Below are 27,194 nucleotides of genomic sequence, written 5' to 3'. Positions count from 1 at the left end.
ACATTTTCCTGTTGGATAAAGACACAAAACGCCGCAGGAGGATTGGCTGCAGCATATTTTTTTTTTCCATTGGCTACCCTATCTCTCTGCTTTCAATTTCATAGTTAGGGCTCAGCAGAGAAGAGCTTTCGATTGGTGAAATCACAAGAAGAACCAACCAATTACACAGAAGCTTCCACCGACAGCATAGGGGACGCGACACACCCTCTTTCCTCTCCCGCCTTCTCCTTATTCATACTAAAAGCGCCTCATGCCCGATTGGTCGGAGAGTAATTCTATCTCAGCCAATCATAAGCCAGGCTGTGTTCCTACGCTACCTGGAAAGCGAATCGTGGGGAAGCCACGTCTACGATTGGTCCCTCCGTGACGAAGATTTAATTTTGAATTTTTCTTTATGGCGTGGAAGAAGCCACTGCCCGGACTCCATCTAATCCCCAGGCTCTTAGACTAGTAAGTGCAGGGACAATTCTTTCTGTGTTACCTGGGCTCGGATCTTCCGTGATTGGACCTGTTGCTGCTTGTGTTTTTATGGGTAAAGGAGGAGGGGACTGGCTGGAGTAGGAAGGGAGAAGCAGAAAAAGGGAGATTTGCGGTTTGGGAAGAGGTTCTCGGCTTGGCTCCATCCGAGCGGTACTTCTATTAACACTCTGAAAAATATGTTTTGGAATGAAGCATCTGACTTCCTTTTGCTCGTTCCTTTATATCTTTGCTACTCAAAACGGGTTCACGGGCCAGCGAAATTGACATGATTTGGCCCCTTATTAGAAACGCAAAGGGCTCCACCCATACTTTCTGAGTTAGAATATGAATTGCAATAAGATCCACGATCACTCCCGTGATTCCTATATACATTAAAGTTTGAGAAGGTATATTTCTTGGCTAAGAGTATTCCAATGGTCCTTGACACACTCTTATTTTTTATTTTGGCTGGGCGAGGGGGTACCAGGGATTGAACTCAGGGGCACTCGACCACTGAACCACATCCCCAGCCCTATTTTGTATTTTATTAGAGACATGGTCTCACTGAATTGCTTAGCGCTGGCTTTGAACTCGCGATTCTCCTGCCTCCCCGACCCTAGCGGCTGAGGTTACAGGAGTAAGACACTGCGCCGGGCCCCTTGATACACGCTTAATGCTATCGAACATTCTGTGTCAATTTTAAGTGTGCGCTTATTACTATATGCCAAATACCGTGCTGAAGGAGACTTTAGAGTCCTGCGATCCCTCTCGAGAAACCAGACAGAAATTTAAAAAGCAATGCTACATAACATAAAACGTAAAATCAATATCAGTAAGTGTCAAAAATAGTGCTGTGGTTTTCAAGATGAACTAATCGAACTGGTAATAGAAACTAAATCGTCTGAAGACCATTAATGAGGGATAAGAGGCCTCCATAAAAATAAGAACATGGTAATGAAATGTAACTGTGATTTCCGTTGCTGCCACAACCTTGGACATGCTCCATGACCAAAGAACTTTTCATATCACCTGATGGAATTTTAACAGGAGCAGCATTGCCTGCCAACAGCTAGAGAAGATTGTAAAGGTGTATATAAAGTCTTATAGGGCTGGGGTTGTGGCTCAGCAGTAGAGAGCTTGCCTAGCATACGCAAGGTGCTGGGCTCAATCTTCATCACCACATACAAATAAATAAATTAAATAAAGGTATCCTGTCCAACTACAACTAAAAAAAATTTAAAAATAATAATACAGTGCTATAAAAGCACAAAAGCGATAACATTTCAACCACTATAAATTTATAAGAACAGAAACTATTTTGGTCTTACACATGATTGTATGACAGCACCTAGCAGAATATCTGATGGATTTTGTTTTAATTTTTAATTGTTTGGTAATGGAGATTTAATTTAGGTGTGCTTTACCATTGAGTCACATCCTCAGTCCTTTTTATTTAATTTTTTTTAGAAACAGGTTCTCACTAAGTTGCTTAGGGCTTTGCAAAGTTGCTGAGGCTGGGTTTGAACTGGTAATCTTCCTGCCTCAACCTCCTGAGTTGCTAAGATTATAGGTGTGTGCCACCGTGCCTGGCTACCTGATGAATTTTCAACACTCAACTAATGTCTATAAGATAAAAGTAACAAAAGTTTTGAAAATTAGGTTTACGATGACTTAGAAAAGGATACCCCAAACAAGGGGAAAGACTGGTTACATTATAGACAGTATTTGGTATTTAATAAACCTAAGTACAAACTAGTTGTCACTAGAAGAAATGAGGCTGCAGAGCACTAAGTTGTGAACAGCTTTGAAAGATGTGCTAAGGAATTTATATATATAATGTTGGCACAAAAGGACCGAGCCAGTCACAAACTTCACAGATCAGCAAAAGCCTTTATTCGGTAATGGAGTCACACCTCTAATGGGCCTACTTTCCTGGTGGAAAATGAGCCACTGGCCAAAGAGGGAGTCCATACTTACATAGGTCACACTGAGAATTGACTTAACTCAGGAATTTAGGGTCTGTTTTACTGGGCGAGATGGCGGGGGCAGTTCTGGGGGCAGTGGTCAATATTCTGGATTTGTCTTTACTGGGCCAGATGGAGGGTCTGGGGTCAGTGGTCAGCATCTGGAAATGGATTTGTTTGGGGAAGGATCAATGTTTTTGACCTCTTCCCACAGACTGTCCTTCCAGATTTGATAGATATCTCCTCCCCAAGGCCTGTCTTGTTACTGGGAAAGAATGTATTGGGAAAGGATCAATGTATTGCCTTCTTTTTCACTCCCTCTCCCCAGGCCACACTATTTGGGGTTTGTCATTTTCTATATCCATCATATATAATTTATATATAATATATTAATATATATATGACATTATATGTGTGTGTGTGTGTGTGTATATATATATGTATACACACACACACATTATGTGTGTATGTTACTAAGGATCAAACCTATGACCTTCCACATGCTAAGCAAGCACCCTACTACTGAGTAATACCCCCAGTCCCTAGAATTGTTAAAGAAAGAAAACTTACAGTTATACTTGTTATAAAACACACTGAGGAAGACTTTTTTCAGGACCATTGCAATAGGTATAGGGACCACTGCAGTGGGATTCCCCCCACTGGGTGGGATTTTGAGTGAGGAGAGAGAGATTGGGCTCAACTCCAAATATAATATAGGCAAATATAATTTATGGGCAAAGAACAAAGTCAATGGATGGAAAATTACTAAGAGGTAAGGGGGATTCTGCCTAAACAGATTAAGTAAGATTCATGCTAGACAGACCAGGGTGATCAGAGAAACCTAAGTAATGGAGGAAGATGAGGAACCTTATAATGTTTTGTTGTTTTGGGGGGGTGAGGGTGGTAGTTCTTGCTAAACTGATTTGGCAGAGTTTTTTGCTAAAAGCTAAAACCAAATTTTGTAAGTACAAAGACGGGTTTAGAAGAAGCTTCAGGAGCCTGATCAAGCACAGAATCTTTGTCAAAATCAATCCACCAAGTATAGCTAGAAAGTCCAGTTCCTTTCTAAAGTCTGTTTTCAGGACTGGGATGTAGCATGGGCAAGACTCTGAGTTTGATTCCCCAGCACCACCACCAGGGGAAGAAAAATTTTAAGTCTATTTTCATAATTTAAGTATTGGTAATATAGGAAAAAAGGACAAGAGGCTGGTTCTATCCTTTTTGATCCCTAACAAAACATAAAGGTAAAGCAATGGGGAAGGGCTATGGAGAGGCAGATAGAATCCAAGGAAATGAAAGGTGCCATGGAAATCTCAGATTCTGGGGATCCCAACAGTGGACTGTGATAGTTTCCCATGAAATTTCTCCATAAATGGCACTGCACATGGATTTGATGAGATTTAACCGTTTTTTCTCCCCCAAACACAAAATTACTACTTTCTGGGAGGATCTCCTAAGTATCTTCTTCATTCAAAATATCTTTGTATACCTGGGATATGGTTCAGTGGTAGACCTCTTGCCTAGCATGCTCAAAGCTGTGGATTCAATCCCCAGCCCAGATCTGTGCTTTATTTTGAATTTAAAAAAGACATCCCTTTTATTTATTAATCGCTGCTAAGTCTTCTTTTATTATTTCAACAGGGAAAAAAAGTGATATAATAGGGCTGGGAATATAGCTTAGTTGGTAGAGTGCTTGATTCGCATGCACAAGGTCCTGGGTTCAATCCCCAGCAACACAAAAATAAAAAATAAAAAGGTGAAGTCACCAGTCATGGTGACACATGCCAGTAATCCCAGCAACTTGGGAGCCTGAGGCAGCAGGATCTGAAATTCAAGACCAACCTCAAAAACTTAAGGAGACCCTGTCTCAAAATAAAAATTTTTTCAAAGGGCTGGAGAGCTGGGCACAGTGGCCCACACCTATAATCCCAGCAGCTCAGGAGGCAAAGCCAGCCTCAGCAATAGCAACTCAGTGAGACCCTGTCTCTAAATAAAATACAAAATAGGGCTGGGGATGTGACTCAGTGGTTGAGTGCCCCTGAGTTCAATCCCCAGTACCCACCTCCATCACAAAAAAAAAAGAATGAAAAGGGCTAGAGATGTAGCTCTCAGTGGTAGAGCACCCCACGTTCAAGCCTACTACTGCAAAAATATGTGAATAAATAAATAAGAAGCCAGCCAACTATGTTTTGGTGTTTTGTTTTGTTTTGTTTTTCCCCTCAAGCCTCTAAGAACAATTAAGAAAAGCATTCTGTTAATTTGGAGCCTGACAATTAATCCAGCCACTTCTAGAGAGCTGTTGATACATCACTCTTTGTCATTAGGGATAGCCTCTGTAAGTCCAAAGCTGTTGCAACCAAAGCACATCTTGGTTTTTATAATCCACAGCAGGGTGGGAGGAGGTTCTTTAGCCAGTGGAATCTGAGAGCTGAGCAAGTGTAGAGCTGCATACCAAGTGCTGAAAGGTTACTGAGTGAACAGAAGTGGAATGAATGTGTATTTTAAAGGCTTATTGTTCCTATTCAAATGTAAGTTTGAAGGGAAAGAGGCCCAGGCCTTCAGACAGTTTTCCTTTCTGCTACTTGAATAAAACATCTTTGTTCCTCAGGTAACAACAACTAAAACCAGCAAAGGCCCTCTGGAGCCTCAGATCAAACTTGCTCAGACTTAATTCTTAAGTAAAGAATATGGATTAAAATATAAGTGTGCTAGGTGATATTTTAAATGCTTCAGAATAAATTGTTTTTAAACACTTTTAGATTTGGGATAATTGTTATTTCATTATAAGCTACTATTATACCATAGGCTGCTAGAAAAAACATGGTCTTTGAAGACTTACAGATCCAGACTTTATACTTTATTCAATTAACCTTGGGCATATCATCTAATCTTTCCAATCATCAGTTTATTCCTGTATAAAATGGGAATAAAAATCCTCTTTGTCAGGGATACTTTGCAGGATAGTGAAGATTGACTGAGAATATGTATGTGAGGGTGCTAAAAAATAAAGGGACATTCAGTTAACAGTGTTTTCTCCTCACACAACCAACTCTGCCTATGATCATAGTGGATGTGCAGTAAACGTTGCTGATAAAGAAACTTATATTCTTTCAATGTTTAACCTCAATTCAATTATAGCCATTTTCTCTGTTATAAAGAAAAGGTACACAAAGCAACATAAGTAAAATAAATGTAGAAAACAATATAATGCCAAAGTCAAAGTCTCTCCAGATGCAGCCTTTCTTTTTTCCTTTTTTATCCCCCCAGTGCTGGGGATTGAATTCAGAGGCTCACACATGGTGGGCAAGTACTTTTCTACCAGGCTACATCCCCAGCAATTTTTATTTTATTTTGAGACACAGTCTTGCTAAATTCCCCATGCTGGCCTCAAACTTGAAATCTTTCTGTCTCAGCCTCCAGCAGAGATGGAATTACAGGTTTGTACCACCAGTCCCAGCTATGATTTATTAACCAAGAGGTAGGAAAAAAAAGAAAGAAAATAATCTGTAGCTACTACAGTTACACTAATTAAAGTTCTTTCGTGCTTTTCACCTTTACCTTTTCTGTTTGGTTTTAGGGACAAGTGACCAGACCTGGGTTATTGGATCAAGTCAGGCCTCGAGCCGAGGATCCTGATAACAGATTCAAGAGTGTGTAAGGTTTGCTGTAATGGTAATTCATTGAAGTACATACTTAAGGTTGGTGTGCTTTCTATATGTATGTGTTATTCTTCAATAAAAAATGTTTTTAAAAATTTCTCTGCAGAAATTATGCCCAAGTTCAAACAACGAAGAAGAAAGCTAAAAGCCAAAGCCAAAAGATTATTTAAGAAAAAAGAAGCCTCTCACTCCCAGTCCAAGCTACCTACACCTCCCCCTCCACTACCCTCACCAGAAAGGTAAGACATAATGTGGAACAGAAAAAATATTAAGAGACATCTGATCAGTTTAAGGTACAGGTACCAGATTTAACAAACAAAAATATAGAATATGAAGTCATTTGTATTTCAGCTGAACAGTGAATAATTTTTGGCAAAAGTGTGTCCCATGTAACATTTAGAATTTACTTTTATTAAATTATTCATGCTTCATCTGAAATTAAATTAAATTTTAACTGGACATCTGAATTTTGCATGACAACCACAGTTCTCACTTTCAAGTGAAATGAGAATCAGAAGAAATTGTGTCCAAATGCACGGTAACTATATTCTCTTTTCCAAGTGAACTAAGTGATGAAAGGGGGCCATAGGACAAGAATCTATATCTTAGTTTTGCTAAAGTTTGATCATTTGTTTTCTGGAACTCATGTCCTCTTAAAAAAAAAATAATATGAGTTTTAGGAATTGTAGGGTACTGTTTTTCACAGTAACTTATACATTATAAGTTATACTCTTTCTTGTTGTGACTCTCTTTTATTTTATTTTTGGTACTGCTGGGAATTGATCCCAGGGCCTTGCATATGCACACATTCTACCACTGAGGTTACACTGCCAGTCCTATACCTTTCTTTATAGAAGATTTTTGAAAGCAGACCTTCATAAAGTAATAACTGCAGTGATACCATGTTTGACTCTTTTCCATCTCTCCTGAATATTGTAAATCTCCTAACTGATTTCTCTATTTTTGCTCTTGTCCCTTCTGCAATGCATGTTCAATGCAGAGGCTGGCTTGGGCCTGTTAAAATCATGCATGTCATATTGCTTCTCTGTTTTAAAGTCTCCAATGAAAGTAAAAGCTTTCTCCAGTCAGTTTATTTTTTCATATGTATATGTGCTTAGGGAATTCTTTTTCACTTGTTATATAAAATATTCAACTTTTTTTGTTGTTTTTGGTCCCAGGGAATGAACTCAGGTGCTCTCAACCACTGAGCCACATCTCAGCCCTATTTCATATTTATTTATAGACAGAATCTCACTGAGTTGCTTAGTGCCTCACCATTGCTGAGGATGGCTTTGATCTCACGATCCTCCTGCCTCTGCCTCTAGAGCTGCTGGGATTACAGGTGTGGGCCACTGCACCCTGCTTCAGATTTATAATTTTTTAAATGCATATAACTAAGCTGATTAAGTATTACTGTCAACAGAGTCAAATGTATCTTTTTGCATTTTGAATCTGAAAAATTTTTATTTTGTAACAAAAATTTTATCTGTATTGCTAACTTGAACTTGTTTATTCCATTAAAATTTTACTAAAATAGCTGGGTGCAGTGGCGCATGCCTGTAATCCCAGAAACTCGGCAGCTGAGTCAAGAGGATCCTAAGTTCAAGTCCAGCCTCAGAAATTTAGTGTGACCCTAAACAACTTAGCAAGACCCCTGGAGTCAATCCCCAGTACCCCCCCCCCCAAAAAAAAAAAGAAGGAAAAATACTAAAATATACCTTGGGTTTTGGAATTATGTTTTAGATACAACACTAAAAGCATAAAACATGAAAGAAAACTCTCCAATGTCTTACTTTCTCAGAGTAAAAATTAAAATCTGTTATATGACTCACAATGCTTATGTGATCTGACTCTGACCTTATTTCCCAATCCCTTCCCTCTCAGTCTATCTACCCTGGTCATTCTGGCCTCCTTGCTATTCCTTGAACACTTCAGGTGAGCTTCTACTTCAGGGCCTTTGCACTTACTTTTGACTTTCTCTAGATTGCTCTTCTCTCAAATATTTGATTGCTAGCTTCCTGACTTCATTTTTTCCCCCAAGTCTCCTTCTCACTAAGATTATCACTGACTTTTCTACCTCAAACCCCACCCATCATTTCACATTTTCCCCTTTTGCTTTATTTTGTCTCCTTATATATATTTATTATTTATTTGTTTAGTTGCTTATTTATTTTTACCTTTCTTCTCCCATGACACATAAACTCCATGACAGCATAGGGATTTTGTTTATTTGTTTGTGGGGTTTTAATATTTATTTTTTAGGTGTAGTTGGACACAATACCTTTATTTAATTTAATTTATTTTTATGTGGTGCTGAGGATCAAACCCAAGGCCTCATACATGATAGGCGAGCGCTCTACTGCTGAGCTACAACCCCAGCCCGGAATTTTTAATCTATACTGTCCATTACTGAATCTCCAGTGACTATAATATAGTAAATATTTAATAAAAATGTAGTAAATGAGTGAATCCCTAAATTCTAGAATTTACTGAAAAGTTTGGCTGTAGAAAGTCCCTCCTCCTGAGTCACATTATAAAACCTGCTTCTTAAGGCTGGGTATGTAGCTCAGTGGTAGATTGCATACTTATTAGTCAGGAATCCCTGGGTTCAATTCCCAGTGCTAAAAAATATATATATATATATATATATATATATATATATATATATATATATATATGATAAAAAATAAATAAAACCAGTTTCTTGTTTAATTAGAGGCTATTATTCCAACTTAACTTTTATTTTTATTTGTTTGTTTGATTTTGTTTTTCTTGCAGAGTGATTATTTCTTCAACAGATGTACCCATTCCCCATAGTAGAAACTGGCTAAGACCATTTTGGAACTTCAAACTTCCCAACATCAAAGATGCAATAAAGCTTTGGAAAAATAGTGTGTGGTCTATATACAGCTGGTGCCAGAACTGTGTAGCCCAGGTATGGGTTTGACATACCTGTTTTCAACACATTTGGTGTTTGTATTCATATGGGTATGTGCTTAGGTCAGCTCAACACTCAGATGAAGCTCAAATAAGATGAGTTTATGGGGATCATGATTGCCTTTGCTTCTGTATGACATATATTAAACAACTTTCTGTTTCCTTTTTTCCCCTCTTTATTATATTGCTCATAAGATTCAGGATTCTTTACTTATGAATTTCAGGGTTTAGAAGTATTGAAAGATACCATCTTTCCATCCCGAATCTGCCACCGAGAACTTTACAGTCTAAAACAACAATTTTGCATTTTGCAGAATGAATTATGCAAGCTCCAAGAAACATTGAAGGTTGGTATTATCAAATAAAAGACAAATTCGGAATTAGGTAAGGAGGGATTTTATGTCTTTATGATTTTAGTCTTTATGAACAGACTATTCTAATATGAAAAATGTTCTGACTATGAGATCTATGATTATCTCAAATATCAGGCACAAAATGCCTAATGGGGTACTATTACTAAGGAAGAAGACAAAAATGTATATTGGGAGGCATTTTGCAGTCTCTGCCACACACACAAAACATAAATGCAAACTAAACTTCAGTGCGTAACATTTTTACCCTATCAAATGTGCAAAACAAACACAAAAAACAAAACGGTAGGGGGTGTGTTGATGCACACCTGTACTCCCAGCTACTCAGGAAGCTGAGGCAGAAGGATCACAAGTTTGAGGCCAGCCTCAGCAACTTAGTGACCCCAAAGCAATTAAGAAAAACCCTGTCTCAAAATATAAAATTAAAAGATGGACTGGGGATGTTGCTCAGTAGCAGAGTGCTTCTGAGTTCAATTCCCATTATTGTGTGGAAGAAAAAAGAATATGGCATTATAATTGGGAATGTAGCTTAATGGCAGAGCACTTTTCTAGCATGTATGACCCCCAAGTTCAATCCCAAGTGTCCCCCTCCCCATATACACAAAGAATACAACATTAAAATAAATGTAGAAGTATATGCAAAACAGTGTTTATAGGATGCTTCCATGAATGATTAAAATATATATACTTTTTTGGTGGGGCATGGTAGCAAATACCTACAGTCCCAGCTGCTAGGGAGGCCCGGGCAGCTTGAGCTTAAAAGTTCAAGGGCAGCCTGGGCAACATAGTGTGACCACCATCTCAAAAAATAAATAAGGAAAAAAGTTAAAATTAATCAAAATGTCCTTATAAAATATATGTCTAATTATACATGGAAGTATATATATATGAATTATATACATACTTATATATCTATACATGTATGTAAAGACTGTTTTGAGCTGGGATATAACTCAATTGTAGAGTGCTAGCCTAGCATGTGTTAGGCCCTGCTTTTGACCTAGTAGAAAACAAATTATATACTCAAATTAAGAGAATCTGAAGTTTAAGATAAGGTATGAGCAGGACGTAGAAAAACAAAGGATCAGGTAGTATTGTGAGGCTTGCAAGAGCGGAGTTTCCTTCCCACTCTGGAAGGATTGGGAGGAATAACAGTTTATCAGAACTTGGAGACCCTAAAGGGCTCTTTGGCAGGAGTAGAAGCTTCCCTTGAAACACCCAAGCAGCCTAAAGAAAGCCCCTGTAGAACCTGTCTCCCTTACTCTGATTTTTAGCTACAAAGCTCCATGGTCAGGGATCACTGAGATGGTCTATATTGTAAAGTCTCTCAGGTCCCAGAAAAAGTGAAGGAGCAAACAGAGAATTATTCCACCCCATTATACAAGAAATGGGTGCTAAGTGCAGTTGCACACATCTATAATCCCAAAAGCTCAGGAGGCTGAGGCAGGATGATCATGAATTGAAAGCCAGCCTCAGCAAAAAAGCGAGGTGCTAAGCAACTCAGTGAGACCCTGTCTCTAAATAAAATATAAAATAGGGCTGGGGGTGTGGCTCAGTATTTGAGTGCCCCTGAGTTCAATCCTCCGAACCCAAAAGAAAAAAAAAAAAAAAAAAGAAATTGGTAGTGGTGTTTGTTTTTGTAGAGGGACAATTTGGTAGCTGAGTCAAAGATAGGAAAGGCCTTTCTTTTTCACTGTATACTCTTGCATCTTCTGAGTTTTGTGCTCTGTGTATGTAACCCCTATTTAACAACAAACGTAGAAAAGAATTTCTAAAACATAAAATAAAATTAATTGACCAATTGAGCTTTTGGTTCTAGAAGTAACTTTGTTGTTTTGAATTCCTCTGATTTTATAACTTCCTGATTTTATATCAGAGCAGTTTGCTGCTGGTGACTAGGATGTGAAGTGGTTCAGAACTTTTAATTTTTTTTTTTTTCCACTGTGGTGCTAGGACCTAAACCAGGGTCTTGTGCATGCTAAGCAAGCTCTCTATCACTAAGCTACACCCCAAATCTCTCTTATAAATACTCAAGAGTGGTTTTGAATTTCCTGACTGATGCATGCAGAAAAAAATAAACTATAAATATCCATTCCAAATCCCCCTAAGTGACACCTCTGTTCTCAGTGATTCAACATTGTGCTCGTTGATCTGGAAAGAAGCTTCTGGGATTCCACCTCTGCTCCCCAGAATTTACACCTCAAGGTGAACTAGCCAAAGGAGGGAAAGGCAAAGTTTCCTCATCTGTAACATTGGAATCATACAATTTGTAGGGAGCTAAGTGGATGATGACCTCCAAAAAGATAATGTTCAGGTCCTAATTCCCAGAACCTATAAATATTACCTTATTTGGGAAAAAGGATTTTAAGATGAGACATTCCTGAATTATCTGGGTGGACCCTAAATCTAATGATAACTGTCCTTGAAAGAGAGATACACAAGAGAATTCACACAGAGACAAGCAGGTGACCATAGAAACAAGAGATTGGAGTATTGCTGTGACAAGCCAAAGAATATTGACAGCTGCCTTTAACTGGAAAAGGCAAGGAAGGGGTTCTTTAGAGCCTTGAGAGGGAGCACAGCTCAGTTGACCCTTTTGATTTCAGACTTCCAGCCTGCAGCATTGTGAGAAAATAGAGTTTGATTGTTTTAAGCCACCAAGTTTGTGGTAATTTATAGTAGCCACAAAAAATTAATATATCACCTTACTTAATAGGGTCATTGTTATTTGTTATTTGCTAGGGTTGGCATAGTAAGATACCACAGATCGTTTATACAACAGAAATTTGTTTTCTCACAGTTCTGGAAGCAAGAAGTATGAGATCAAGGGGTCAGCAAGGTTTTCTTCTGAAGAACCTCTGTTGTCTTACAGATGACTGCCTTTCACTGTGTTCTCACATGATCTTTCCTGTCTGAGTACATTTCAGGTGTCATTTCCTTTTGTCCTAGGAATAACTGTTACATAGGATTAAGATTCACCCTAAATGTCTCATTTTTAATTTCACTACCTCTTTTTTTTTAATTTTTTATTTGTCCTTTTTAGTTACACACGATGGTAGAGTGTATTTTGACATATCGTACATACACGGAACATAACTTCCCATTTTTACAGCTGTACATGAGGTGGAGTTACAGTGGTTTGTGTGTCCATATATGAACATAAGAAAGTTATGATTGTTCAATATCTTTCCCATTCCTACCACCATCTCTTTGAAAGCCATATCTCCAAATAAATCACATTTTATAGTACTAGATTTTAAGACCTCCACATGAATTTTGGTCCATAATTCAACCCAAAACAGTCATATTCCAGCCTTTTATCACCCTTTTTTTTTTTGCAGGGGGGGGGGGGACGAGTACTGGGGATTGAACTCGGGGCACTCAACCACTGAGCTACATCCCCAGCCATTTTTCTTTTTTTTAAATATTTGTTTTTTAGTTGTAGTTGGACACAATACCTTTATTTTATTTATTTTTTATGTGGTGCTGAGGGTCGAACCCAGGGCCTTGCACGTGGTGGGCAAACGCTCTATCTCTAAGCTACAGCCCCAGCCCTTCCCCAGTCCTTTTTTGTGTTTTATTTTAAAGACAGGGTATCACTGAGTTGCTTAGGGTATCATGGTTGCTGAGGCTGGCTTTGCACTCGCGATCCACCTGCCTCAGCCTCCTGAGCCTCTGGGATACAGGCGTGTGCCACCATGCTCAGCGCCTTTTACCCTATTTACCAGTACTTTGAATGTACTATATTCTTCTGATTAAGTATTTTCCTCTCTGGGATGAACTCCCCCCATCATCTCCCTCCATCTGGAAAGTCTTAATTCATTCTTTGGTGACTAATTATCATTCCCCAAGACTAGCTGTTCAATCTCAGAGCACACTTCATTGTTCTTCCTTTAAGTGTTATTTTGTATGGTTTCAAGTGTGTCTGTGAACGTTTAATGTCTGTCTGCGAGGTCACAGACAGGGCTCCCACCATACTCAGTGCCTAGCAAATATCACATACAAAATGAATGAAGAAGTGAAATGAAGAAAGTTATGACAATTGAGAAAATATTATAAACTGCATGGTACATTGAGAAAGCATTCGTTATTTATTAGCTATTATTTTAATGACTTTCTGCCACAAGAATCAAATTAATGTATTATTCATTTGCAAAATGTAACGTCTTCTTCCAGATTGTCTCAGAAAATTCTTGTCCAAGCTGTGGTCAAACATGTTACAGGAGTGGTAAACTTACAAAGGAGCCTGCCAGTGATGTAATCACCTTGGAGGAATCCCCAGCTGTACCTCCTTCCACACTACCACAGCTGGCCAGCCATCCTCCTCCACCTCCACCTCTACCTCCTCCTCCTCCACCTCCTCCTCTGCCTCCTCCACCACCCCCACTAGCACCTTTGCTGCTCAGAAAATCTGGCCTCACTCAAGCACTTCAGGTAGGAAGTAATCTAGTCATGGTGAGTTTTGGTCAGCATGTAATATAGGAGTAAAGCCTCCATGGCCTTTTAAGGCTGAGCTAAATGCTTAAACCGAAGGTTATAGTTGTTCTGACTCCATATCTTCACTATGTTAAATAGTTTATTTGTTTTGGAGACTGGGTCTTACTGTGTTGACCAAACTGGTCTTGAACTTATGGACTCAAGCAATTTTGCCTCAAACCTTTTGAGTAGCTGGGACTACCCACCATCATGCCAGCTAATGAATTTTTTTTCCAATATTTTTTTTTTAGTTGTAGATGGACTCAATACTTTTATGTTATTTATTTATTTTTATGTGGTGCTGAGGATCAAACCCAGTGCCTCACAGGTGCTAGGCCAGCACTGAGTCACAACCCCAGCCTCAGCCTCAGCCTTTTTTAAAATTATTTTATTTTGAGACAATTTCTCACCAAGTTGCCAAGAGTGATCTCAAACTTGTGATCCTGCTGTCTCAGCCTCCAGAAAAGCTGGGATTATAGGTGTATACCACCACATCTGGCTAATGCCTTACACTTCTATGAATATTTTTCAAATTAGCATCCTTAAGTACTGAAAATAGGATCATTCTTGCTTACGTGGAAAGAATTTGATAGGTTCCTAGGGTAAATGAGAGGTAACTTTTAATTGTTTTATTTTTTCTTTTTGATACTGAGCTACATCCTCAGCCCTTTTGATTTATTTATTTATTTTATTTTGAGACAGGGTCTCCCTAAGTTGTTTAGGGCCCTGCTAAGTTGCTGGGGTTTGCCTCAAATTGCAGTCCTTCTGCCTTAGCCTTTGGAGTCTCCGGAAGTAAAAACGTGTACCACAGTGCTGGGCTTAACTCTGAATCTTTGAAATCTGGATTTGAATTTACATTTCACTAGATATTCTGATTCTAATTTAAATTCTATCTTCATGTATTTAAAGACTGGACCATTAAAAAAAGATGGACCTTTGCAGATAACAGTTAAAGATCTTCTGACTGTGAAATTAAAGAAGACACAGAATATTGATGAAAGGAAGAAGGTAAAGTAGCGTTGACCATATACATGGTCTTTCTCCTTTCAACCTGGTTGTCCCTGTATGGAAAATAATCATGTGCCCTATCTGTAGAAGTTATTCCAAATTAAATATGTGCTGTTTTAGTAGATTTGAATCCTAAACAAAATGTATAGATCTCAAATTTATTTAATTAGACAGTTTTATCACCAACCATTAATCCGAAGAGGTAAAGACATACTTTGAAGCTTTGGAATAAAAATTGAGTAGAGAAGTGGGTATGTCTTGGCACTTAGATAAATGGTGTTTAAGCATGTTTACATTTTGAATTACATTTGAAAATATGTATTTAATAATGTCTCATTTTATGATTAAAGCTTGTACCATCACCAAAGACACGGAATCCACTGGTTACTGTCTCTGACTTGCAGCGTGTTACCCTGAAACCGAACTCCAAAGCATTATCAACTCGAGTTACAAATGTTCTAATGTAAGGAACTACATACACAGCATCATACTCTATGGCTACTTAAAAGTGATTTTTTTTTTTTTTTTTTTTTGGTGGGGGAGGCAGGTACTGGGGATTAAACCTAGGGGACACTTTACCACGGAGCCACATCTTCAACCCTTCTTTTTTATTCTGAGACAGGGTCTTGCTAAGTTGCTTAGGGCCTCAGTAAATGGCTAAGGCTGGTCTTGAATTCGCAATCCTCCTGCCCCAGCTTCCTGAGTCACTGGATTACAGGCATGTGCCACCACTCTTGGCTTAAAAGTGATTTTTTAAAAATATTTTTTAGTTGTTGATGGACCTTTTATTTATTTATTTATTTGTTTATATGTGATGCTGATAATTGAACCCAGTGCCTCACATATGCTAGGCAAGCACTGTACCACAGGAAAAACCTCACTTTGAGTCTTTCAACTCCTGTCTTATTAATGATCCTATCATTGGAGATAGTTGCTGTTAACATGCTAATATACTGTTTTATCATTCTAGCCCCCGCTTTTTTTGTCTTTATTTATTTATTTTTAATTTTTTTTTGTAGTTGTAGTTGAACACAATAACTGTTTATTTATATGTGGTGCTGAGGATCAAATCCAGGATCTTGCATGTGCGAGGCAAGCGCTCTACCGCTGAGCCATAACCCCAGCCCCATAAATTTTATTTATTTTATTCATTTTAGTTGCTGACAAACTTTTATTTTTTATTTATATATGGTGCTGAGAATCAAACCTAGTGCCTCACACATTCAAGACAAGTGCTCTACCACTGAGCCACAACCCAAGTCCCTTTTTTTTTTTTTTGTCTTTTTTTCTGGATATACACTACTCTATTGCCTCCATTTCAAGATACCATTACAAGATATATCATTAATTTAATGACAGATTTGGGGAGTTGGGGAAGTAGCTAGTTGTAAAGCACTTGTATAGTATGTGTGAAGTTCTAGGTTCCATCCCCAGAAAAACTATCAAGAAATTTTAAAACAAACTGATTTCAGAAATAATAAAATATAAAAATTAGCATATCTAGAATCAAGAAAACAGGAGACCCACACCTGTAATCCTAGTAACTCAGGAGTCTGAGACAGAATTGCAAATTTGAGACCAGCACCAACAATTTAGGGAGGCCCTATTCAATTACAGGAGGCCCCTGTCTCAGAATTTTTTTAAAAAAGGGGAGGGGATTGAGGGGAGGCTGGAGGTTTGATTCAGTGGTTAAGTGCCCCCGTACCCCGCCCCCCAAAAAAGGGATGTGTATGTGTACTGAATATAATCATATTATAGATATAGTTACAGCTTTTCCCATTTAAGATGTTATATTATTAAAAAGTAGCTTAAGGTCTAGGGATATAGCTCAGTGATAGAGTACTTGCCTTGCATGTGCAAGGCCCTGGGTTCAATCCCCAGTACCACAAAAAAAAAAAAAATCAAATAATAATAAAAATAATATTAAAATATCATTTTGACTTCTTCAAACTATGTAGTTCATTATATGTAAATTTCATACATAAAACTTTGTTTAAAGACATTTAGGTTGTTTGTGAGGTTATTTTTTTAAAATATTTTTGGTTGTTAATGGACCTTTATTTTTATTTATTAATTTATATGTGGTGCTGAGAATAGAACCCAGTGCCTCACACATGCTAGGCAAGCACTCTACCACTGAGCCACAACCTCAGCCCTGTGAGGTTATTTTGTTTTGTTTTGTTTTGGTTTGGTTTTGGTTTTGGCCAGTACTGGGGATTGAACCCAGGGCCTCATGCATGTAAGGCAAGCACTTTATTATTTAGCTACTTCCCTACTCCTTTTTACTTTTTTCCCCTTTGAGATAGGATCTTGCTAAATTGCCTAGGCTGGTCTTGAACTTGTAATCTTTCTGCCTCAACCTCCCAAGTATCAGGTATTATAAGTGTGCATCACCACTTCTGACTATGCTTTCTAATTTCTCTAATTCTTCAGTGAACATTTTTGTCCATAACTTGTATGCATAGTTGAATTTTTCCCTAGGATGGATTCTTACAGATGTAGTTACTGGGTCAAGAAGTATTACTGGGAAGTGGGGCTATAGTTCAGTGATAGAGCTCTTGAATAGTATGTATGAGGATCTGGGTTCAAATCTCAGTACTTGCCACCCGCCCCCTATCCTCACCCCCAAAAAAGTGTTACTTATTAAAATGGCTACATGTTATCACCTTACACTGTCATTAGCATATACTGCTGTTTTGTTTTGTTTTATGATACTTGGGATTGAATCCAGGACCTTGCTGCTCTTTACATTATCCAGTATGTCCTTGAACTTCCTGTTTTAGCTTCCCAAGTGGCTGGGATTACAGGCGTGTGACTCTACTGCTGTTTTTTGTTGTTTTTTCGTAATGAGAACTGAATCAAGGGGTGTTTAACCACTCAGACACATTCCCAATCATTTTTCTTTTTTGTTTTGAGACAGAGTCTCACTAAGTTGCTGAGGCTGACCTCAAATTTGGTGATCCTCCAGCCTCAATTTCCTGAGCGGTTGGGTTTACAGGAGCATGCCACTATGTCCAGCTGTATTGCTGTTTTTTAATGTAGTAAATAGAACTCCTTTCTAGGTTGCCTATAAAAATTTCTTCTTTGCTTTAGGAAAAGTGATAAAATCTGTCAAGTTCTAACGTTTTATATCTTTATTTTATCAGTACTCCTGGTAAAAGCCAGATAGATCTGCGGAAACTGCTTAGAAAAGTTGATGTAGAGAGGTAATGCATTCTTTATGCTTTCTAAATCCATTTGAAAAATGTATATAAAGCACAGCTCCTAATATTTTCAATACCTTTGTAGAAGCCCAGGTGGAACTCCTCTAACCAATAAAGAAAATATGGAAACAGGAACTGGACTGACCCCAGTGATGACCCGTGCATTGAGGAGAAAGTTTCAGGTAAGCCTTTAAGGAAAAAAATAACAAACACCTGGGGATATACTATGCTCAGTGGTAGACTGCTTCCCTAGCATGCATGAGGCCCTGGGTTCAATCCCCAGCACTAATAATCATAATCATAATTATAATTCATTTATAATCACAATATATAAGTACCCTTTTTATTTTTTTATTTTTTTTTAATATTTATTTTTTAGTTGCAGTTGGACACAGTATTTTCATTTATTTATTTATTTATTTATTTATTTATTTTTAATTTTTTAAAATATTTATTTATTTATTTTAGTTTTTGGCGGACACAACATCTTTGTTTGTATGTGGTGCTGAGGATCGAACCCGGGCCGCAGGCACACCAGGCGAGCGCGCTACCGCTTGAGCCACATCCCCAGCCCCCATTTATTTATTTTTATGTGGTGCTGCTGATCGAACCCAGGCCTCACACATGCTAAGTGAGCGCTATACCGCTGAGCCCAACAATTTTTTAACATATATATATTTTTAGTTGTTGATGGACCTCTTTTTTTTAATTTAAAAAAAATTTTTTAAGGTGTTGATGGACCTTTATTTTAACTTATTTATTTATATGAGGGGCTGAGAATTGAACCCAGTGCCTCACACATGCTAGGCAAGTGCTCTACCACTGAGCCATATCCCCAGTCCCTAAAGAACCATTTTTACATTTCTTTTTCTTTTCTTTCTTTCTTTTTCTTTTTTGCAATACTAGGGATATAACCCAGGACCTTGAGCATGCTAGGCAAGTGCTATACCACTAAGGTATATCCCCAACCCTAAAGTAATGATAATTGTTGTGGTATCTTATGCTTTGCTAAGCATTTTAAAATTTAAGCTGCATAAAATTCTTTGAGGATGAAAAGAAAAAAGATTCTGGGAGATGTAGCCAGGTTTATCTTCTACTCTGTCAATGAATGCCTGGTTATACCAGCTCTTTACTAAGTATCAGGTACTTTCTATAAGCCAAGCACTGTACTGGAGTACTGGGGCGATAGGATAAGCAAAAGCAGACACAGACTCGCTGTCTTGGAGTTTTCAGGCTAGTGAGAAAAAAATAGACATTAATCAAATAATTCCATATTTATATAATTGTGTACAACAGTAAATGTCATGAAAGAAAGGATCTTTGTTCCGTGGGAACCAGTAGAAGAACCTGATCTAGTATGGATGATCTAGGAAGGATTCCTTAGGAAGTGATGATGCTTGAGGTGAGAGTTGAAGGATGCAGAAGTATTAACCAGGAAGGGGTGGGCTTACCATGAATGTCAGAAAGGAGAAAGGTCCGGGCTCAGAGAATTGCATGCATATGGGTCCCATGGGTGACAGGATCATGTCCTATCCAAGGAACTAAAAACTATCCACTGTGACTACAACACATGGAAAGAGTCTGAAAAATTGGGAAAAGACAAGAATGGAGATGTAGATGGGAGTCATACCATGCAGGATTGACAGATAAGGGTTTGACAGTTTTCATCCTTGTCAGCTATATGTATGACCCACACACCAAAATAAAAACAAACAAAAAAATCAGTGCCTTGGGCTGGGGTTGTGGCTCAGTGATAGAGTGCTTGCCTAGCATGCATGAGGCACTGGGTTCGATCCTCAGCACCACATAAAACTTAAGAATAAATATTTAAAAAAAAAATCAGTACCTTGGCTGGGAATATAGCTCATTGGTAAAGTGCTTGACTGTACGCATGAGGCCCTGGTTTTGATTTCAAGTACCACATACACAGAAAAAGAATCAGTGTCTTTTGTGGGACAATTGTTATAAAACAAAGTTTATTCTGTAATACTTTATCATAATGAATTGTATCTCTTTGGTAAAAATAAACTTTGTAAATATTTCAATTATCAGATGAGATACAAAATCTAGACATTTATAAGTTGGTTTTTGTTGTTTTGGTTTTTGGTACTGGGTATTGAACCCAGGGACGTTTTTACCAATGAGCTACAACCCCCATCCCTTTTTATTTTTTTGTTTTGAGACAGGGTCTTGTTAAGTTGCTTAGGTCCTTGCTAAGTTGCTCAAGCTGGCCTGGAACTTGCAATCCTCCTACCTTAGCCTCTCAAGTCACTGAGATTACAGATGTGCACCACTGTGCCCAGTTGTAAGTTTGTTTTGTTTTGTTTTGTTTTTTGGGTACCAGGGATTGAACTCAGGGATACTCCACCACTGAGCCACATCCACAGCCCTATTTTGTATTTTATTTAGAGACAAGGTTGCTTAGGGCCTCACTTTTTCTGAGGCTGGCTTTGAACTCATGATCCTCCTGCCTCAGCCCCCCATGCTGTTATTTTTAATACGAGCAAAACTAGCAATTGGTTTACCTCTTGCTAATCAACTTAGTTCTTCTGGGCACTCCATGGCCTTCATTGGAGATGTGGCCCACATTCCCTTCTCCATGTAGAGCATCCAGTAGGGGTCTACCCCGTATCACAGCATTCAAAAATTATGAGGGAAAGCCAGCTGCAGTGGCACACCACTATAATCCCAGCAGCTCGGGAGGCTGAGGCAGTGGATCATAAGTTCAAAGCCAGCCTCAACAACTTAGTGAGGCCCTAAGCAACTCAGTGAGACCCTGCCTCTAAATAAAATACAAAATAGGGCTGGGGATGTGGCTCAGTAGTTGAGTACCCCTGAGTTCAATCCTTGGTACCAAAAACAAAAATTATGAGGGGAGGTGGGACAGGAGGATCACAAGTTCAAAGCCAGCCTTAGCAACTTAGCAAGGCCCTAAGCAACTCAGTGAGACCCTGTCTCAAAATAAAAAATAATAGGGCCTGGGGATATAGCTCAGTTGGTAGAATGCTTGCCTTGCATGCACAAGGCCCTATGTTCAATCCCCAGCACCACCAAAAAATAAATAAATAAATAGATAGATAAATATAAAAATAATAAAGGGCTGGGGATGTAGCTCAGTGGTTAAGTGCCCCTGGGTTCAATCCCTGTTACTGAAAAATATTAAAATTAAGTTATACTTCATGAATGTATAATGTGTCAAAATATACTCTATTCTGTATATCTAAAAAGAACAAATAAAATAATTTTTCAAAAATAAAAAAAATACATTATGAGGGGAAGGGGCAAAGGGAAAAGGACTTAACCCCTTCCTTTCTCTGTTTAGTTATGGGATGCTTCATGCCTCTGCCTTACCCAATAACTAATACAATATGTTGGGAACTATGGAAACAAAAATATATAATAATAATAAACTCATATATTAGGCAACAACAATAAAATCACAGATAAGACCTATGCCATATGTAGTGCTACCAAAAATCCACTTAGGGGCTGGGGATGTGGCTCAAGCGGTAGCGCGCTCGCCTGGCATGCATGCGGCCAGGGTTCGATCCTCAGCACCACATACAAAACGAAGATGTTGTATCCGCCGATAACTAAAAAATAAATATTAAAAAAAAAAAAAAAATCCACTTAGTAGGCAGATGCCTCATAAATATTACTGTAAAACATAGAATGACTTTTCCTACCCAGCCCTTAGATTCCTTTTTCCTTTAACTCTGAAGCAACGCTATCAGTTATGTTTTGCTTTTGACTACCAGTAACAATAATTTGATCACAGTGGCTTAATCATTTAAGGGTTTGTTTTTCTTAGTATTCTTTTGGGAAGTAGGAAGTCCACACTTAATACAGCAGATTCATCATGTCATCCCTGCTCTTCAATCCTTAATGTGTGTGTTTTGGTGTTTGTTTGTTTGTTTGTGGTGCTGGGGATTGAACCCAGGGCCTTAGGCTTGCAAGGCAAGCATTCTTCCAACTAAGCTATATCCCCAGCCCAATGTGTGTTTTTTATCCTTGTGGTTCAGAATGGCTAGAGTCTCATGTCCACATTTCAGGCAAGAGAAGGAGAAAGGCCCAGATCAGAAAGGTGTACTAAGCTATTCTCATCACTTTGAAGAGGCCTCATCCAGGAACTTTTATGGTTATATCAAAAAGCTGGGAAAGACTGGTTTTTAGAATTTGGATGTAATGCTGCCCTGCAAAAACAACAACAAACAAACAAAACAACAATAAAACAGGGTTTTGTTAATGAGGAAGAAGAGTTGTGTTGGGCTACAGGAACATAATTCACATTATAATTTTTTTTTTTTTTATAGCTGGCTCACCCTAGAAGCCCGACTCAAACTCTGCCACTTTCTACAAGCAACTTTGATGAACAAAATTGATACCAACTCTGCCAACTCCATGTGGTGACCCATAAAGTATACAGATAAAATTACCCAAATCTTTTTTAATGTAGTTAAGTATGTGTAAATATACTAATGTAATTCCATTTTCAGAATTACAGTATGTGTGGAGACTACACATACAATGGTATAAAGTATTTGGATATTTCCTAGTTTGCATGATGGTTAGAACCAGATGGGAAAATGCAGTCTTCAAAATGGTGTTTATCCTGCAATTGCCCAATTTAGGTTAGAGAGGTTGTTCACATTTAACTAGTTAACTCAAGTTTATACTGTATAGTTTTAGTTATAACATTAAGAAAATAAGTATGGTTCTTGTTCATCTTCTTTATTTGTGGCAACTAAAAATTATTTCAGCCTGTAAGGTTCATACATTTATTGCTATAAACTTGATCTATAAAAAAAAAACCTTCTGGGTTTCTTTCTTCTTCTTCTTCTTCTTCTTCTTCTTTTTTTTTTTTTTTTTTGATACCAGGGATTAAACCCAGAGGTGCTTAACCACTGAGCCACATCCCTAGTCCTTTTTATTTTCTATTTTTTTAAAAATATATATATTAGTTGTAAAGGGGCACAACAGCTTTATTTTGTTTATTTAGGTTTTTTGTTTTTTTTTTAAATGTGATGCTGGGGATGGAACCCAGTGCCTCACACATGCTATGCAAGTGCTGTACCATTGAGCCACAACCCCAGCCTTTTATTTTCTACTTTGACACAGGGTGTCACTAAATTGCTGAGGCTGGCCTTGAACTTGGAAACTTTCTGCTTTAAGCTCCCAAACCACTGGAATTATAGGCATGTGCCATTGTGCCCAGCTCCAGATTTTATTTCTACAGATACAAAATAGACCATCTCCCATCCAAAGACAACTATTTTCCAAAAGAATGTGAAGCAAAACACCCAATGTGACCTTAAATATTAGAGTGTACCACTGGGCTTTATAGCACACACCTATAATCCCAGCATTTTGGGAGGCTAAGGCAGGAGAGCTGAAGTTTGAGGCAGCCTCTGCAACTTACCAAGTCCCTCTCTCAAAATAAAAAAAAATAAAAATTAAAAGAACTGAGGATGTAGCCCCGTGGTAAAGCATTCTTGGATTCAATCCCCAGTTCAAGAACATAAAAAAATAAAATAAAATAAAATTAGGGCTGGGACTGTAGCTCAGTGGCAGAGCATAAAAATAAACAAAATAAAGGCATTCTGTCTATCTACAACTACAGAAATTTTTTTAAAAATACAATGTATCATTTATAGCACCTTAGGTAGGTAGTTCTAACTAACGCACAGAAATCTGAGGTATTCCTTATTTTTGTTTTTGTTTTTGTTTCTTTTCTTGGTGCTGGAGATTGAACACAGCATCTTACATTTATTAAGCATGTTGTCTACCACTGAGCTACATCCCCAGTCCTTCTATTCCTTGCTTTTATATCTGCTGTCTGCTTATGTATATAACTATACTTTTTTTTGGTGTGTGTGTGTGTGTGTGTGTGGTGCTGGGGATTGAACCCAGGGCCTTGTTTATGTGAGGCAAGCACTCTACCAACTGAGCTATATCCCCAGCCCATATGTATATAACTAAATAAAAATTTCATGAAAACTTCAACATAAAAAAAAAAAGAAAGAAAGAAAACTTCACTGTGAATCTTCAGCTTTCCACAATACCCTGCAAAGGATTCTTTGATGTCCCTGTCCCTGGTTCCCTGTCCTCACTAGTTTGTGTATTCAATAGTAGTAATAATGCACATCCCACTGTTTTTGTTTTTGTTTTGTTTTCCTTTCTTTCTTTCCAGTTTAGAGTTGTCAGATTTGGCAAAGAGGAATGCAAGAAACTCTGGGCTGGAAATGTAGTTCAGAAGTAGAGGGTTGCCAGGCAACCAGGTGAGGCCCTGGGTTCAATCCACAGCACTGAAAAACTAAACTTTTTTTTTTTATTCATCATTTATCTAAAATTCACATTTAATTGAGCATCTTACATTTTACTTAGCAATCTTATTAGTCATTTCCATGCAAAGTTGTAGAGTATATTTGGGAGCCCCCAGTTTGCCAGATATGTCTGCTGTAGCTTCAGCCAGGATTCCCATCACATATGTGCTAAGTATCATGGAACAGAGAATTCTCATTATGGTGGGTTTGACTAAAGGCACAAAGGCACAGGATTAGCTTTTTTTTTTTTCTTCCCCCTGTTCTGGGGATCAAACCCAGGGTCTTATACATGGTAGGCACTCTACACTGAGCTACATCCGCAGCCCCAGGAATACCTTTGATGCTGATATCCTCCTCTGTAGATCCCCCTCATCCATAGGAAGCAAGGATTTCAGATCTTCTCTGAACTTTCCAGTCTGACAGTAAGCAGCTATGGAAAAGATATCCTTGAAATATCCTCAAGTTAGCTTAGGCTAGAAAGATAATTTAGCAATTTCCCAGAAATGCCTCTATTTCCCCAGAAAAATATTGCTTTGAAATGCCAAATAAGAGTGTTAGAAAGTCACTAGACTGGAAAGCTGACCTGGGGACAATTTTTAGCACTTAAGAGGCAGTTCTCTGTTTATGAGACCTACATTTGTGTTTAAAGAACATTTATAAATTAAAACAGATAGTAAAGAGATAGCTATTTCTAGGAAAACTTTTTTGGTTTTGTTTTGTTTTTTGGTAATGGTGATTGAACCCAGCATGGTTTACCACTGAGCTACATCCTTAGTCATTATTTTTTTTAATTTTTTATTTTGAGACAGGGTCTTGTTGAGTCACTGAGGGTCTCACTATGTTGCTTGAGACTGACTTGAACTTGAAATCCTCCTCCCCTAGACTTCCAAGAGTAAAATTTTTTTGTTTGTTTGTTTGTTTTTAATTTATTTTTTAGTTGTAATTGGACACAATACCTTTATTTTATTTTTTTATTTTTATGTGCTGCTGAGGATCGAACCCAAGGCTTCGCACGTGCTAGGTGAGCGCTCTACTGCTGAGCCACAACCCCAGCCCCAAGAGTAAAAGGTTTTTTTTTTTTTATTTTTTTCTAAATATGTTAGTGACTTTTATATTGTGTGAAATTAAGCAAAGGCTGGGAGTTGTGGCTCAGTGATAGAGCACTTGCCTAGCATATGTAAGGCACTGGTTTGGATTCTCAGCAGCACATAAAATAAATAAGTTAAGTAAAATAAAGGTATCATGTCCATCTACAATTAAAAAGTGTATAAATAAATAAAGAAAATGATGACTGAGAAAAAAAGTAGCTGAGTATTTGTTAACAACATAATATTTTATGGGGCACTTATGTTTATAGTACCAATAAACTACAATATACTGTATTAGTGTATCTAAGTGACTTGATTATTCTTGTGGGATAAAAGTTCATAAGAAAACTGCATTAGAAATCAATAGATAAACATTTGCAAAGCTGCTATTGCTATTGTACCAGTATTAAAATATGCCCTATGTCACATCTTTTAGTAATTTTTATGACAGATTTTATATTGTAACTATTTGAGTTTTATATAAATGATATGGCTTCATTAAACTTTGCTTATCATATGCTTCCAATGTTCATTTTGACACTGAATGGTAGAGAATGTAAACAACCAAGGTGCATTTAGTTATATTTTTAAATAAAAATCAATAAAAACCTTTGGTATTTTTCTTTTTACCTTTTTTTTTTTACTAGAAATATAACACATAAAGTTAATAAAACATAGATACATAAATTAACAAATTATAAAGCAAAAACTTCTGTAAACACTGAGAATTAGACATTATAAAAATCTTTAGAAGTGCTGTCTGTGTCCCACTCCTACTGTTATCCCTTTCCTCACTGATAACCACTGACCTGCAATTACAAAGAGTAGTTCCTGGCTTTTACTTTCTAAGTATGCATCCCTAAATACTATGGTTTATTTTGCTTAGATTGGGACTCCATTTAAATCAATGATATGACAATATTGTTTTCTTTCTGGCTTCTTTCATTAGTATTTTTTTTTCTTTCTTTTGGTGAAGGGGACAGGAGAGTCCTGGGAATTGAACCCACGGTTGCTTAACCACTGAGCCATATCCCCAGCCCTTTTTGTATTTTGAGATAGGGTGTCACTAAGTTGTTCAGGACCTTGCTTAATTGCTGAGACTGGTTTTGAACTTGGGAACCTCCTGCCTCAGCCTGAGATGGAGTCGTTGAGATTACAAGCATGCACCACCAGGCATAGCTCATTAGCATTTATTCTTAAGATTTATGGGGCTGGGGATGTGGCTCTAGTGGTGGCGCGCTCGCCTGGCATGGGTGCGGCCCGGGTTCGGTCCTCAGTACCGCATGCAGATAGGGATGTTGTGTCCGCCGATAGCTAGAGGATGAATATTGAAATTCTCTCTCTCTCTCTCTCTCTCTTTAAAAAAAAGTGGGGCTGAGAATATAGCTCAGTGGTAGAGTGCTTGCATTCATAAGTCTCTGGGTTTCATTCCCAATACCACCCACATGTGCACACACACACAAATTAATCATATAACCATTATAGTGCTAGAAGTCATTTATTTTGCTACCTGAAAATATTTAATTTATTCTATTGTTAATGAACATTAGACTTGTTTAGAGTTTTTACTATTATGAATCACATATGCCATTATGAATGTTCTTGAACATGTACGTATGTACAAGTGTTATTCTAGTATAGCTATCAAGGGATGAAACTGCTAGATTATAAAGTGTACATATTTTTCATTTTTTTAGATACTTCCA

The 27,194-nt window shown here is 37.9% G+C and overlaps 1 protein-coding gene across 4 annotated transcripts; it reads left to right on the top strand.

Moving 5' to 3' along the window:
* Window positions 1-280: 280 nt before the first annotated feature.
* Prr11 (proline rich 11) lies at window positions 281-26,110 on the top strand. Of its 4 annotated transcripts, none has more exons than XM_046423240.2 (11): window positions 281-450; window positions 6,001-6,073; window positions 6,189-6,321; window positions 8,861-9,017; window positions 9,244-9,366; window positions 13,567-13,824; window positions 14,776-14,874; window positions 15,225-15,337; window positions 18,021-18,080; window positions 18,163-18,259; window positions 22,391-26,110. In XM_046423240.2, exons 3-11 carry the CDS (start codon window positions 6,194-6,196, stop codon window positions 22,457-22,459), a joined length of 1,104 nt encoding a protein of 367 aa, XP_046279196.1. In that variant the 5' UTR covers window positions 281-450; window positions 6,001-6,073; window positions 6,189-6,193; the 3' UTR covers window positions 22,460-26,110. The 4 variants fall into 4 exon arrangements, with proteins under 4 accessions (XP_046279196.1, XP_046279195.1, XP_046279193.1 ...); XM_046423239.2 differs by having other exon boundaries at window positions 6,001-6,077; XM_046423237.2 differs by having other exon boundaries at window positions 283-450; window positions 6,001-6,082.
* The last annotated feature ends 1,084 nt before the right edge of the window (window positions 26,111-27,194 follow it).

The sequence above is a fragment of the Marmota monax genome, unplaced genomic scaffold (genome assembly GCF_021218885.2).
Source record: "Marmota monax isolate L192 unplaced genomic scaffold, Marmota_monax_Labrador192_F-V1.1 WCK01_AAM20220418_F8-fsc00171, whole genome shotgun sequence".
Classification (NCBI taxonomy): domain Eukaryota; kingdom Metazoa; phylum Chordata; class Mammalia; order Rodentia; family Sciuridae; genus Marmota; species Marmota monax.
Note: the sequence above shows the minus strand (reverse complement) of the source record. Positions and strands in the feature narration are given on the sequence as shown.